Raw genomic sequence first — 15,937 nt, 5'->3', positions numbered from 1 at the left:
AGAGCTGGCTAAACACTGAAGCTACAGTTTCCACCACATGCAGAGCTGGCTAAACACTGAAGCTACAGTTTCCACCACATGCAGAGCTGGCTAAACACTGAAGCTACAGTGTCCACCACATGCAGAGCTGGATAAACACTGAAGCTACAGTGTCCACCACATGCAGAGCTGGCTAAACACTGAAGCTACAGTGTCCACCATATGCTGAGCTGGCTAAACACTGAAGCTACAGTGTCCACCACATGCAGAGCTGGCTAAACACTGAAGCTACAGTGTCCACCACATACAGAGCTGGCTAAACACTGAAGCTACAGTGTCCTCCACATGCAGAGCTGGCTAAACACTGAAGCTACTGTGTCTCCACATGCAGAGCTGTGTGAGAGAAGGGGCGGAGCCAGCTCTCTGTGATGATCAGAGTTTAGACTGCAGTACTCATTTTAAACACTAGGGGGCAGAGCTACAGACTGCTCCTTTAACGTGAAGGTAAGAGGTCACTTTAACAAACAGATCCTCCTCGTTATGACAGCAGATGTATTTAATGAGCTCTTTATTAATTTCCTGATTCTTTATGTGATGAAGGTTTTCACTGAGTCTCCGGGAGACAAACAGAGGACAGAAAGGAGACGGACGATGAGTGTTGTCGAGGACAACGAGCAGAAAGAGGCTGCGATAAATCCTGGAGTGAACGATGTGATGAAAGAACCGGACCCCGCAGAGAAACAGGACAAACACATGGAGACCAAGGAGGCTCTGAAGACGAGTCCGAGGGAGCGGAGGACGGTCGGCCCGCTGAGTCTCTTCAGAGAGGACTTCAGTCAGTTTAAAGAGGAAGTTCTGAAAGTGTTCAGAGACTCGAGTCAGACTGAAGACAGACCTGTCAGCAGCACGCTGGACCTGGTGAAGGAGGACCTGAGCCAGTTCAGAGACGACGTGACCAGTGTCTTCATGTCCAGGGACAAAGACAGAAAGTCTGCAGGTCCTAAAAGCAGTCAGACGACGCAGAAGACAAACAGCCTCCTGAGTTCCTTTAGAGAAGACCTCTCCAACGTCTTCAGATTCAGTCTTTCAAAGGACAGAGACGCCGCAAAGGACGACCAAAGGAAGGCTGCAAGAACCGAGGAACCCTTAAAGAGTCTGTTTACAAGACAGACAGAGACTCCTCAGAGAGCAGAGGACACTGAAGGAGGGACAGAGACTCCTCAGAGAGCAGAGGAGACTGAGGGAGGGACAGAGACTCCTCAAAGAGCAGAGGACACTGAGGGAGGGACAGAGACTCCTCAGAGAGCAGAGGACACTGAGGGAGGGACAGAGACTCCTCAGAGAGCAGAGGACACTGAGGGAGGGACAGAGACTCCTCAGAGAGCAGAGGACACTGAGGGAGGGACAGAGACTCCTCAAAGAGCAGAGGACACTGAGGGAGGGACAGAGACTCCTCAGAGAGCAGAGGACACTGAGGGAGGGACAGAGACTCCTCAGAGAGCAGAGGACACTGAGGGAGGGACAGAGACTCCTCAGAGAGCAGAGGACACTGAGGGAGGGACAGAGACTCCTCAAAGAGTAGAGGACGCTGAGGGAGGGACAGAGACTCCTCAGAGAGCAGAGGACACTGAGGGAGGGACAGAGACTCCTCAAAGAGTAGAGGACGCTGAGGGAGGGACAGAGACTCCTCAGAGAGTAGAGGACACTGAGGGAGGGACAGAGACTACTCAGAGGGCAGAGGACACTGAGGGAGGGACAGAGACTCCTCAGAGAGCAGAGGACACTGAGGGAGGGACAGAGACTCCTCAGAGAGCAGAGGACACTAAGGGAGGGACAGAGACTCCTCAGAGAGCAGAGGACACTGAGGGAGGGACAGAGACTCCTCAGAGAGCAGAGGACACTGAGGGAGGGACAGAGAGGACTGAGGATCAAACAGACGTCGATGGTTTCAGCAGAAGTCTCTCAGAGAATGTCGAGAACATGAATGAAAGGCCTGACGAACCAGAGGACAGCGGAGAGGACGTGAGCGTCTCCGGGGAGACACCAGGAAGTGAGGAGGCGCTTCCTTCACAGTCAGGTAGGTTTCATCACTTCAGATTCATCTATTGATATTTTATCACGTACATAAGAACAAACCAGAGAGAGAATAGAAAGACGGAGACCTTCTGCTCCGTCACGTCACTCTGAGACACGAGGCTTCGATGTTTACCGGACAGGAAGTAACAACATGAAACATCTGGTTATTTTCAGAATAAAACTCCCTGTTTATTCTGTAATCGCTGCTCCGTGGTGCGCTCCGAGGACGCAGCCTGTAGACATAGACCATGTATACATGCATACACCTCATCCTGTTGAGTCGCCCCCTACTGGCCATGAGGAAGCATGCAGGTTGTGGGCCTCAGCTTATACAGAGTCTTTCTGCAGCGGAGCAGAGATGTGAGATGGACGAGAGAAGCGGCGACTTCTTGGTGGCGTCAGAAGAAGATGAGACGACAAACAGGAAGGAGGAAGAAGAGTCAGCAGAGAGTCTTCTGTCTCTGTCGTCTGTGATCAGCCTGTTTAACCTGAGAGACACCAGGTGAGTCCGCCCTCACAGGAACACCTGCTTCAAACAGCAGAGACGCTGTGAGTAACAGTCTGTCGTCTCTTCTGTTCTTTGCAGGACTGATGAAGTCGACGTTTGGTCGGTGAAAAACTGTAAGCTTTACAGATCTTTGATTGGACTTTAATGAACGTCACAGTATCGTCTGCGTAGAGTTCAACTTGTGATCTCTTTGTTCTGCTCCAATGAAAGGACAATAATCATACTGGCCTTCTGTCTCACAGTTGCCTGCTATTTGACCTTTGACCCAAACACTGCTAACTCTGAGCTCAGTCTGACTGACGGGAACAGGAAGGCGACCCGGGTGTGGTCGGACCATCGAGCCCCGACCCACCCGGACCGGTTCGCGCGCTGTCCCCAGGTCCTGTGCAGGGAGGGGCTGCTGGACTCGGTGTACTGGGAGGTGGAGTGGAGCGGGGGGGCAGATATCGGCGTGGCCTACAACAACATGTGCAGGGACGGAGACGCGGCGAGCTGCCTGCTGGGACACAACGGGCGCTCCTGGAGTCTGGAGTGTTCGGAGGGAAGCTACACGCCGTGTCACGATCACAAGAGGTTCAAGTCGTCCTCACCGCAACCCTTCACACGCAGAGTAGGGGTTCACCTTGACTGGGCTGCAGGGGCTCTGTCCTTCTACTGCGTCTCTAAGGACGCCATGGTCCACCTGCACACCTTCACCTCCAGCTTCTGTGAGCCTCTGTACCCGGCTTTCTGGGTCTGGACCTACGATGGCTCCGTGGCGCTGAGTCAGGTGGAGTTAGACTGGGAACGACTGCTGCAGTGAACCGTGTGTGTGTGTGTGTGTGTGTGTGTGTGTGTGTGTGTGTGTGTGCGTGTGTGTGTGTTAATGTATATGTCTGACCTGTAGCTGGCTCTCCTGACTCCCTCGGGCCTCATGCAGCTCTTTCTCCAGCTGCTCCAGACGGGCAACACGCATCTGAAACACACACACACACACACACACACACAAGGTTCAGACACCTCCAGATGTGCTCCGCCTACATCAACCAGCTGTTTGTGTAAACAATGTCAATAAGTACAAACATATAGTATTTCTGATTAGTGTTCTGGTGTAAATAACGGCCCAATCAGAAGCCTCCGTCTCACCTGGGTCCTCTGAACGACCTCGTCGCTGGTGCCGAAGCGTTCCTCCATCACGGACTGAACCTGCTGAGCCTCGAACTCCAGCTGCTGTCGGATCAGATCCATCTGCAGAGAGAACTGCACACACACACACACACACACACACACACACACAGGTTAGAATGTGCCGGCTGTGGGAGGGGCTACTGACAGATGTCCTGATGTTGTAGATAAATATTGTTTCTGGTGTGAATTTAAAATGTTAGTGCTTCAGTTCCCATGTTAATGCCTTTTCAAAATAAAGGCAGAATCATTTCATAAACTGAAGTCAATAAATAAAGTTTGGCTTTTTATAAAAACTTTACAGTATATGAACAATGTGTTTGTGTGTTTAGGGACATTTAGACAGTAACAACAACAGGACAGTCAATAAAGTCAAAAATGAAAATAAATGAATCTGAAGAAGAGAAAAGTCTGAACTTCCTGTGGTGAAAAAAAAATCTGATGATACAAAACAAAACTCCTACATGTGATGTCTTCCTTTTTTAAAGACGGTTTTCCTCCAATAACAAAGAATGTGCTGATAGTTATTTGATGGTTCGGGCCTCCCGGGGTTAAAGAGTTCAAACAGGAAGTGGGTGTTAACAGAGCGATGACATCATGTATGAGGATGCATGTCTCAGACGTGTCTAAAGTCTGATCTCACCGTGTCGATGCGAGGAAGCTGAGCCATCCGCTGTGACAGCGCGTCCAGCTGGCTGAAGTACCAGCAGCGCTCCCTCTCCTCGCGGTCGATCTCTCCCAGCAGGAGGTTTCTGCAGACGGACACACAAACAGTTAGTGTGAGCAGCTTCCTGCTGCTGGAGCTTATTAGAAACATGCAGAGGCTTTTTAGCTCGGGTACAATCACTTCTATCTGAAGCAGTTCCACTGCCCGCTTCCATCGCTGCAACACCTGTTCACCTGATAACTGCTCTCATATCTGGCCGACTGATCCTCTGCAGTCTGTCTCAGATGTTTCACATTGAATAACCAAATGTTCACAGGCTGACCTCTCCTTGTACAGCTCCTCCAGGTGGTGGTCGCTCAGTCGTCCATCCGCTCCGCTGATCACAGCCGTTTTGGGCGGGGCTCCGTCCAGGAAGTGATGAGGCAGCATGACAGCGGCCGCCTCTCCACCGGAGGCCGCACTCAGACGAGACGACGCTCTGAGGGGACTCCTCGCTCTGCTCACCGAGGAGGAGGAGCAGGAGGGAGGAGGCAGGGCGAGACGATCATCAAGCTCCACCCCTCCAATCCCAGTTGGCCCCGCCCCTCCGAGGCTGCCCGCCAGCAGGCGAAGGTTATGGGGTTGATGTTTGAGTTCGTAGTAGTTTGTAAGATCCATGTGGAGCTCTGATGATGAATGGTCAGAAGATCAATATTTAGACAAATAATTAATCAATCAAAACAAATCACTTCTCATCCATCCAACCATCCGTTACATCCTTCATTCATCCATCCATCATGAACCAACTCATCCAACCATTTCACCATCCAGTCCAGAAGATCAGCTGATCCATCCACCCATCTCACCGTACATAAATACATCCCTCCATCCATCCTACAACTGATATTCATCCATCTGAAGTCTTCATCCATCCGTCAAATATTCAGTCTATCATGTATAATCCACCAACACATCCATCAGCATAAACCAACCCATCCATCCAACTCATCCATCCAATCCAATCCATCCAACTCATCCAACCAACTCATCCAATCCAACCCATCCAACGGTTAATCCATTTAACCAATTATCCAACCAATCCCTCCATCAGCTGTATTTTTTATTTTAACTTTTAATCCAACCAACTCCTCCAACCAACTCATCCATCCAACTCATCCAACCAACCAACTCCTCCAACCAACTCATCCATCCAACTCATCCAACCAACCAACTCCTCCAACCAACTCCTCCAACCAACTCATCCAACCAACCAACTCCTCCAACCAACTCATCCATCCAACTCATCCAACCAACCAACTCCTCCATCCAACTCATCCAACCAACCAACTCATCCAACCAACTCATCCAACCAACTCATCCATCCAACTCATCCAACCAACTCCTCCATCCAACTCATCCAACCAACCAACTCCTCCAACCAACTCCTCCAACCAACTCATCCAACCAACCAACTCCTCCAACCAACTCATCCATCCAACTCATCCAACCAACCAACTCCTCCATCCAACTCATCCAACCAACCAACTCATCCAACCAACTCATCCAACCAACTCATCCATCCAACTCATCCAACCAACTCATCCATCCAACTCCTCCAACCAACTCATCCAACCAACTCATCCATCCAACTCATCCAACCAACTCATCCAACCAACTCATCCATCCAACTCATCCAACCAACTCATCCAATCAACTCATCCATCCAACTCATCCAACCAACTCATCCAACCAACTCATCCAACCAACTCATCCATCCAACTCATCCAACCAACTCATCCATCCAACTCATCCAACCAACTCATCCATCCAACTCATCCAACCAACTCATCCAACCAACTCATCCATCCAACTCATCCAACCAACTCATCCAACCAACTCATCCAACCAACTCATCCAACCAACTCATCCATCCAATCCATCCAACCAACTCATCCATCCAACCAACTCATCCATCCAACTCATCCATCCAATCCATCCAATCAACACATCCATCCAACTCATCCATCCAACTCATCCATCCAACTCATCCAACCAACTCATCCATCCAACTCATCCATCCAACTCATCCAACACATCCATCCAACTCATCCAACTCATCCAACACATCCATCCAACTCATCCAACTCATCCATCCAACTCATCCAACTCATCCATCCAACTCATCCAACACATCCAACACATCCATCCAACACATCCATCCAACTCATCCATCCAACTCATCCATCCAACTCATCCAACCAACTCATCCATCCAACCAACTCATCCATCCAACTCATCCAACCAACTCATCCAACCAACTCATCCAACCAACTCATCCAACCAACTCATCCAACTCATCCAACCAACTCATCCATCCAACTCATCCAACTCATCCAACCAACTCATCCATCCAACCAACTCATCCAACCAACTCATCCATCCAACCAACTCATCCAACCAACTCATCCATCCAACCAACTCATCCATCCAACTCATCCAACCAACTCATCCATCCAACTCATCCATCCAACTCAACCAACTCATCCAACTCATCCAACTCATCCAACCAACTCATCCAACCAACTCATCCAACCAACTCATCCATCCAACTCAACCAACTCATCCAACTCAACCAACTCATCCAACCAACTCATCCAACTCATCCAACCAACTCATCCAACTCATCCAACTCATCCAACTCATCCAACCAACTCATCCAACTCATCCAACTCAACCAACTCATCCAACTCATCCATCCAACTCATCCATCTCTTTCCATGTTCTCGCTGACAGTAAACCACAGTCTCAGTAAACACAGCTGCTGTTACTCTCAGTTTGTGTTAATTGAATTTCATTAATGACTTCTCTGATTGGATTGAGTCTTAATGAGGAAGACCAGCTGCAGCCAATCAGGTTAGCTGATTGAGTCAATTCATTTGAGTGTGAAAGCAGATTGGTCCCATGTGGATGCTCGGGGACAGATTCTGACCTTTAAGCTGGTGCAGCACGTCGCTCCGCCCGGACGATGCCAGAGTTCCCGCCTCCTGTTCCAGTTTACTCTGCAGCTGCTTCAGCACCTCCTGGAGGAGCGACAAGGAGCGACAAGGAGCGAGTCAGACAAACACAGAGGACGCTTCACTCTGATGAAGACGCATGGAAACGTGATTAGTGTGATCCTCTAGAGTCTGCCTGAGAGAAAGAGTCCATATACTTCTACACTAATGACTACAGAGCAAATGTACGGGGTGGCCTAGCGGTGAGTGAGTGGGCCCCATGTACAGAGGCTTAAATCCTCTCGGGTTTGAATCCGTCCTGTCTGTCCTAATAAATAACTGAGCGTCGGTTTGACCCCCCTTTGGTTCCCAGGTGATCTACAGCTCGTCACGCTCTGAATGTTGAAGGTACAACGAGTGAAATGTTTGTTTGTAACACAGCAAAGAATAAATAAATCCCATCAATATTTAAAATCAAGGACCAAACAAAACGTCGGAATATTTGAGAATCAGATTCCATAAAAGATTAAACCTCCATGAAACAGGTCAAATCCTCCTGAAGAACTACGTCTCCTCGTGACGCTCCAGACTAAAGAACTACGTCTCCTCGTGACGCTCCAGACTGAAGAACTACGTCTCCTCGTGACGCTCCAGACTAAAGAACTACGTCTCCTCGTGACGCTCCAGGCTGAAGAACTACGTCTCCTCGTGACGCTCCAGACTGAAGAACTACGTCTCCTCGTGACGCTCCAGGCTGAAGAACTACGTCTCCTCGTGACGCTCCAGACTGAAGAACTACGTCTCCTCGTGACGCTCCAGACTGAAGAACTACGTCTCCTCGTGACGCTCCAGACTGAAGAACTACGTCTCCTCGTGACGCTCCAGACTAAAGAACTACGTCTCCTCGTGACGCTCCAGACTAAAGAACTACGTCTCCTCGTGACGCTCCAGGCTGAAGAACTACGTCTCCTCGTGACGCTCCAGACTGAAGAACTACGTCTCCTCGTGACGCTCCAGGCTGAAGAACTACGTCTCCTCGTGACGCTCCAGAACTACGTCTCCTCGTGACGCTCCAGACTGAAGAACTACGTCTCCTCGTGACGCTCCAGAACTACGTCTCCTCGTGACGCTCCAGACTGAAGAACTACGTCTCCTCGTGACGCTCCAGACTAAAGAACTACGTCTCCTCGTGACGCTCCAGACTAAAGAACTACGTCTCCTCGTGACGCTCCAGACTAAAGAACTACGTCTCCTCGTGACGCTCCAGACTAAAGAACTACGTCTCCTCGTGACGCTCCAGAACTACGTCTCCTCGTGACGCTCCAGACTGAAGAACTACGTCTCCTCGTGACGCTCCAGACTGAAGAACTACGTCTCCTCGTGACGCTCCAGACTAAAGAACTACGTCTCCTCGTGACGCTCCAGACTAAAGAACTACGTCTCCTCGTGACGCTCCAGACTGAAGAACTACGTCTCCTCGTGACGCTCCAGACTAAAGAACTACGTCTCCTCGTGACGCTCCAGACTAAAGAACTACGTCTCCTCGTGACGCTCCAGACTAAAGAACTACGTCTCCTCGTGACGCTCCAGACTAAAGAACTACGTCTCCTCGTGACGCTCCAGACTGAAGAACTACGTCTCCTCGTGACGCTCCAGACTGAAGAACTACGTCTCCTCGTGACGCTCCAGACTGAAGAACTACGTCTCCTCGTGACGCTCCAGACTGAAGAACTACGTCTCCTCGTGACGCTCCAGAACTACGTCTCCTCGTGACGCTCCAGACTAAAGAACTACGTCTCCTCGTGACGCTCCAGAACTACGTCTCCTCGTGACGCTCCAGACTAAAGAACTACGTCTCCTCGTGACGCTCCAGACTGAAGAACTACGTCTCCTCGTGACGCTCCAGACTAAAGAACTACGTCTCCTCGTGACGCTCCAGACTAAAGAACTACGTCTCCTCGTGACGCTCCAGAACTACGTCTCCTCGTGACGCTCCAGGCTGAAGAACTACGTCTCCTCGTGACGCTCCAGGCTGAAGAACTACGTCTCCTCGTGACGCTCCAGACTAAAGAACTACGTCTCCTCGTGACGCTCCAGAACTACGTCTCCTCGTGACGCTCCAGACTAAAGAACTACGTCTCCTCGTGACGCTCCAGACTAAAGAACTACGTCTCCTCGTGACGCTCCAGAACTACGTCTCCTCGTGACGCTCCAGACTAAAGAACTACGTCTCCTCGTGACGCTCCAGGCTGAAGAACTACGTCTCCTCGTGACGCTCCAGAACTACGTCTCCTCGTGACGCTCCAGACTAAAGAACTACGTCTCCTCGTGACGCTCCAGAACTACGTCTCCTCGTGACGCTCCAGACTAAAGAACTACGTCTCCTCGTGACGCTCCAGACTGAAGAACTACGTCTCCTCGTGACGCTCCAGACTAAAGAACTACGTCTCCTCGTGACGCTCCAGACTAAAGAACTACGTCTCCTCGTGACGCTCCAGACTAAAGAACTACGTCTCCTCGTGACGCTCCAGACTGAAGAACTACGTCTCCTCGTGACGCTCCAGAACTACGTCTCCTCGTGACGCTCCAGACTGAAGAACTACGTCTCCTCGTGACGCTCCAGACTAAAGAACTACGTCTCCTCGTGACGCTCCAGAACTACGTCTCCTCGTGACGCTCCAGACTAAAGAACTACGTCTCCTCGTGACGCTCCAGAACTACGTCTCCTCGTGACGCTCCAGACTGAAGAACTACGTCTCCTCCTCGTTGTCTCCTCGTACAGAGAGACTCACCTGCTGCTGTTAGCGTTAGCGCTCCTCTCTGTCTGTGTCGGAGAAGCGGATGAGCACGGCTGGATAATCCAGCTGCTGTCAGCATCTGGCCACGTGAGCGTGTGTGTGTGGTCACATGTTGGTGTGTAACTTCATGTGTGTTTATGTGTGTGTGTGGTCACATGTTGGTGTGTAACTTCATGTGTGTTTATGTGTGTGTGTAGCTGAAAGGATTTATGTCAGCAGGCTTTGGGTCTTAGCCTGATTTCACAGGTTTCTGTCTTTATCGCTGTCTCTGTGTTATTATAGTGTTAAGTAGACGTTTTATTTCTTCTGAGTCGTTGCATGTGATGTTGTTGTTGTTGTTGTTGTTGTTGTTGTTGTTGTTGTTGTTGTTGTTGTCGTGTGTGGCTCTAAATGTCTCACCTTCATGCCGGTGGTCTCGTTCTCCAGTTTGGACAGGTGGTTGGAGTTGTCCTCCAGCTCCCTCCTCAGGTGGGAGTTCTCCTTGCGGAGCGCCTCCACCTGGTGGGCCAGCTGGTCGTAGGAAGCCATGGCGTTGGCCATCTTTACTGTGTGCAGCGCCACCTGCAGGACGAGTGTTATAAAAACATCAACAGACACATAAACAATCACAGCGCTGCAGGAAAAAGATCTGAACTCTGAGAAACAATTCAACACTTTTCTAAAGATCGTTGGATGTTTTATACAAACAGAAATATGTGAACAGAAGATGATACAAGGTGAGCACCTGAAGGCAACTTAACCACGTCACAACACAACGGATCCCTCAGCCGAAATCCATCATCCAACCAACCGGACATCCATCAATCATCCATCATCCACCCATCCATCATCCATCCATCATCCATCTATCATCCATCCATCATCTATCATCCATCATCTATCCATCCATCATCCATCCATCATCCATCCATCCATCATCATCCATCCATCATCCATCCATCCATCATCATCCATCCATCATCCATCCATCTATCCATCATCCATCCATCATCCATCCATCATCCATCATCCATCCATCATCCATCATCCATCCATCATCTATCCATCCATCATCCATCCATCCATCATCCATCTATCCATCATCCATCCATCATCCATCCATCATCCATCCATCCATCATCCATCCATCATCCATCTATCATCCATCCATCATCCATCCATCATCCATCCATCATCCATCCATCCATCATCCATCATCCATCCATCCATCATCCATCCATCCATCCATCCATCCATCCATCATCCATCATCCATCCATCCATCATCCATCCATCATCCATCCATCATCCATCCATCCATCATCCATCCATCATCCATCTATCATCCATCCATCATCCATCCATCCATCATCCATCCATCCATCATCCATCATCCATCCATCCATCATCCATCCATCCATCATCCATCATCCATCCATCCATCCATCCATCATCCATCCATCATCCATCCATCCATCATCCATCCATCCATCAGTGTGTTCATTGAGTCTTTTTCACAGAAAATAAAACTGCACTAATCAAACTCCAGATGTCCCCGTGGTTATGAAGAGAGGTGATCGTCCTCCGCACGCTGACCGTTCCCTCCACTCTCTCCTCCAAACACTTCCTGTCTGTCTTCAGCTGCAACGACAGCACACAGACGAGAAGGAAGAGATGACTGACCACAAATTATCCTGAGATGAGAGAAGCTCAGAAAATATCTCCCATCAAATCCTGTTCTTAAAGAAAAGACAGACACTGTCCACCGCCCTCCTTATGTCCACAACAAGATGTCTTCCTCCCCCTCGTCCTCGTCCTGGCTGCAGATGGCTAACACAGACTCATCTGTCACTCCAGGTCCCGTCCTCCATGTTTCCTCCTGATCTGACACTGTTAGGTAACACGTTATCTAAGTCTGTCCTGCAGCTGTTTCCAGCCTCAGCTTCATCAGATCCTGAATCTGTCTGTCCACACGCCACAGTCCATCCATCCATCCATCCATCCATCCATCCATCCATCCATCCATCCATCCATCCATCCATCCATCCATCCCAGTTTCCACTCATCACTATGATTCCAACCTTTCTGAACCTGTTTGTCCACAAACAGCACTGAACTCCGGAGGTAAAGACACAGACTTCACAAAGCTGCATCGTGCTGCTTCACACGCAAACAAGAAGCATCTCGTCTGAAGGTCGTCATGGAGACGACTTGTGGACCGACCTCTCTGGACCCGTGGCGTTCTGTTGGTCTGTATAAGACCTGAGTCTGCAGCACGTCACTCAGGGTTTCTACTCGTCTGTTTATCGTGTCCTGCGGCTAAACGTTAAACAGGAAATGAGCCGATAAACGATCAATACATGAACCTGGGCCACGATGAGGTCGTTACTGTTGGCTCAGAGCTGCACATGCTCAGTGCGTCCTGCTTCCTGTGAGAGTGACCTTCAGTGCAGAGACGGCGAGGGAGCGCTCACAGCACGGCGTGACGCTGCACGGACGCAGACGTCTGATTGGTGCATTCATAAAAACCTTCTCTGATGATTGGTTTTCTTCTCTGCAGACGATCAGAAGTCCGCGGGCGGTCGGTGCAGCCCGTGTCACTGCTGCATTCATAACGAGGGGCTGACCACCCTCAGGGGGTCAGAGGATCAGGATCAGGATCAGGATCAGGATCAGGATCAGGACTGATAGTGGACGAGCTCTCAGGTTACAAAGCAGAGCACAGAAGTGAAGCTACGATCACTTCATGAGGAGAGAAACAAGAGAATCTCCCAGAATGCACTCTGATTTATGGCACAGTACATGTGCTTACTTTAAAGATCAAAATCACAAAAACACAAAGTGACCAATCAGAACAGCTGTACGTCCTCACCAGCAGAATCAGACGTGTGTGAAGGTCCCCTTGATTCTGCAGAGCTCAGCTGTTGTGTGTAAGAAACACACACACACACACACACACACACACACACACACATGCAGAGCGCTCTCTTGATGCAGTCATTGCAAAGCACACTGGGAAATAAAATGTGGGGGCTCCCCGAGAGGAGAACGGATCACACGGAGACTTAATGGGCCTGAGCGGAGCCTGTTCATGTTGCTATGGAAACCCGACCCATCTGAAGCGTGTGACCCCAATATGAGACGAGCGAGAGAGAGAGAGAGAGAGAGAACCACGGAGAAACACACCTGAAGGAGAGGGAGGAGGATAAGAATCAATAACCAATCATCAGTAACCATGGCGATAAAAAAAACTGATGTCAGTAATTATGAATCAGCTGATACTGAACCAAACGAGACGGATTTCTGAACAAAGAGAGCATCCATCGATCACCTGCCCCTCCCCCCCTCGCCTACATCTCTTTCCTCTGGGACTGTCTGGTTACCACGGCAACCGCATCCTTCAGGCAGAGAGCAGTGCAGAGGAGGAGGAGGAGGAGAAAATGGAGTCAGTCAGACATCCAGAAACATTCTCCTGTGTCTCGCACCGAGTCTCTTTGTGTTGCCATGGTTTCCTTTAACACGACAGGAAGCTCACATCAGAGGGACCGTGACATCAGAGCGTCCTGAGAGAAGGACTTCCTGTCCACTCCATCCCCATTAACCCTTTAAAGGTCAACATGTTGTCCACTGAGGTTTGATCTTTAAATGAGTGTGAACACAGGAGCTGAAACATGGATCACATGTCCTCCTGCATCACATGCTTCTGACCTTTGACCCCAAATCATTCACTTCACACAGGACGTGTGGGAACATGTGACAGCACGTCCAGGTGAACATGCAAACAGGTGAAATATTCCCATCACGCCCAGCGCCAGCTCAGGGCCTGTTACTAAAATCACTTCCTGATGATGTGTTCAAGGACACTCCGTCATTACAGCGTCTGCAGTCTTCTGAGTGATGGAACACAAGATGACTTTTCCAGCTTGGATGTGTTTTGTTGTTTTGAAGCAGCGAGTAAACGTCTGAAGTGACCTCAATCATCATCTCAGCTGCACAGATCAAAGTCACCTTGTCACGCCTCATCAGAGGGCGGGGTCAACAACAAGTCACGTATGGACCCAATCACATAAAGCCTGTTGCCTGATGAAGGAATCTAACCCTGACCAAAACAAAGTCCACCTGACGGATTTTAACGGCGACATCTCTCACGTTTGTTTTCGACGCCATCTTTGTTTACAAACAATCCTTTTCTTCACGTCCGAGTCTGATCTCCTGACGTTTGTTCATCATCACCGAACACACACACACACACACACACACACACACACACACAACATCCAGCGGTGTGCTTCTTCATTTCTCGTGATCTTTGTGTAAACTTTCAATCTGATGAATCTGCAGATTGATTCCAGATTTCACTGGACGGAGAATCAGACGGCAGCAGGAGCCACGCCCTCCATCCTTCTGTCCATGCAGCCCTGCAGCCTGCACACACACACACACACACACACACACACACACACAATCTGCAGCATCACATAATAACATGGACTCTCATGGTCTCATGATGACCGCCTGAGTGAGACCACAGAAAACAACTATCGTGAGATAACTTTCATTTAATGACCAAAAACAAATCTGAGCACGTTTTTGTTTTGTGTTTTGATCTTTCGTACACAAACGGTGTTTCAGCTGTAAACGCTCCTTCAGGGGGGAGAAACTGTTGGAGGCGTTGCCATGGAGACGGGAAACACCACGTTCTTGTCGCGTCTCATCGTGCGACGCTGTCACTTTAATTGATGTGAGATCAGAGCGATGGCAGACGTGACCTAACTAGCGCTGGAGCTAACAATGCTAACTGGACTTTTTACACGCTCTCACACACACACACACACACACCCACACACACAGTTACTCTCCCACTATGTAGATGAGTAGAGACGCCTGATTGGATGAGGGAGCGCATCAGACAACACTCCCTCCACACAAACCCCGCCCACAACGCCTGCAGTTTTAGGACGAGCAGCAGAATGGCGAGGAAATGTTCTCGTGTCGAGGAAATCGTTGATGACTTGGCGTGCTCATGACAGCGTGGACAAAGATGTTTTTGAGAAGTGAACGTATGTGGACGTTTTAAAGCAGTGGATGGCGAGGAAAACATCAGCTTTAACAAACACCCGCCTACATGTGGAATCTGCCTCATTTGCATAAAAAAAAAAAAACTTTCTGACGCATTTGTGCAATTTAGAAAATCAGATTTCTTGCTATTTCTGATGTGTTTATTTCTCTCCTGCACACATATCTGAGGTTTGAGCACATCTGGACATTTCACCTGTGACCTGCGTCGTTGTTTTAGCATGCTAATGTTAGCACTCTTTAGTTAGCTGCTAGCTTCAATCACCTGTGACCTGCGTCGTTGTTTTTAGCATGCTAATGTTAGCACTCTTTAGTTAGCTGCTAGCTTCAATCACCTGTGACCTGCGTCGTTGTTTTAGCATGCTAATGTTAGCACTCTTTAGTTAGCTGGTAGCTTCATGTAAACTGACAGAATGATCTAAAAACTCTTCATCAAATAATCAGTGAGTATGTTCTTCTTCTTCTTGACTCAAACAGCTTTTATAAAAAAGGGGAGGAGCCATGTAAACACAGCTCTGACAACAACACAGCCAGCAGGACTCCAGCTTCTCCCTCACTGGAGACAGTCAGGACTCACACACACACACACACACACACACACACACACACACACACACACACACACACACATGGACACACTGATGAGTTATGAGTCAGGCTTTCTCGCTCCATGTCCTATCGTTTGAACATTTTGCAGAAAGCTCTAAGAAGCAACACAT

General features: G+C 49.3%; 2 protein-coding genes across 3 annotated transcripts in view; one reads left to right on the top strand and one right to left on the bottom strand.

The window, feature by feature from the left end:
- The window catches only part of apc2 (APC regulator of WNT signaling pathway 2), a 30,169-nt gene that overhangs the window by 13,716 nt on the left and 516 nt on the right, over positions 1 to 15,937 (bottom strand). For both annotated transcript variants that reach the window (XM_079350287.1, XM_079350286.1), the window contains exons 2-7: positions 10,564 to 10,725; positions 7,363 to 7,453; positions 4,717 to 5,059; positions 4,371 to 4,479; positions 3,689 to 3,802; positions 3,444 to 3,518 (exon numbers count right to left, since the gene is read on the bottom strand). In XM_079350287.1, the coding sequence (XP_079206413.1) occupies positions 3,444 to 3,518; positions 3,689 to 3,802; positions 4,371 to 4,479; positions 4,717 to 5,059; positions 7,363 to 7,453; positions 10,564 to 10,704 (873 nt within the window). In that variant the 5' untranslated portion in view covers positions 10,705 to 10,725. The remainder of the gene's footprint in view (positions 1 to 3,443; positions 3,519 to 3,688; positions 3,803 to 4,370; positions 4,480 to 4,716; positions 5,060 to 7,362; positions 7,454 to 10,563; positions 10,726 to 15,937) is intronic.
- On the top strand, positions 454 to 3,435 carry LOC306828202 (uncharacterized protein). Its single transcript, XM_079350504.1, has 4 exons — positions 454 to 477; positions 508 to 1,674; positions 2,382 to 2,557; positions 2,717 to 3,435. The coding sequence occupies exons 2-4, from the start codon at positions 520 to 522 to the stop codon at positions 3,363 to 3,365; spliced, it is 1,980 nt and encodes a 659-aa protein (XP_079206630.1). The 5' UTR covers positions 454 to 477; positions 508 to 519; the 3' UTR covers positions 3,366 to 3,435.

This window comes from Symphodus melops, assembly GCF_947650265.1.
Source record: "Symphodus melops genome assembly, chromosome: 8".
Lineage (NCBI taxonomy): Eukaryota > Metazoa > Chordata > Actinopteri > Labriformes > Labridae > Symphodus > Symphodus melops.
Note: the sequence above shows the minus strand (reverse complement) of the source record. Positions and strands in the feature narration are given on the sequence as shown.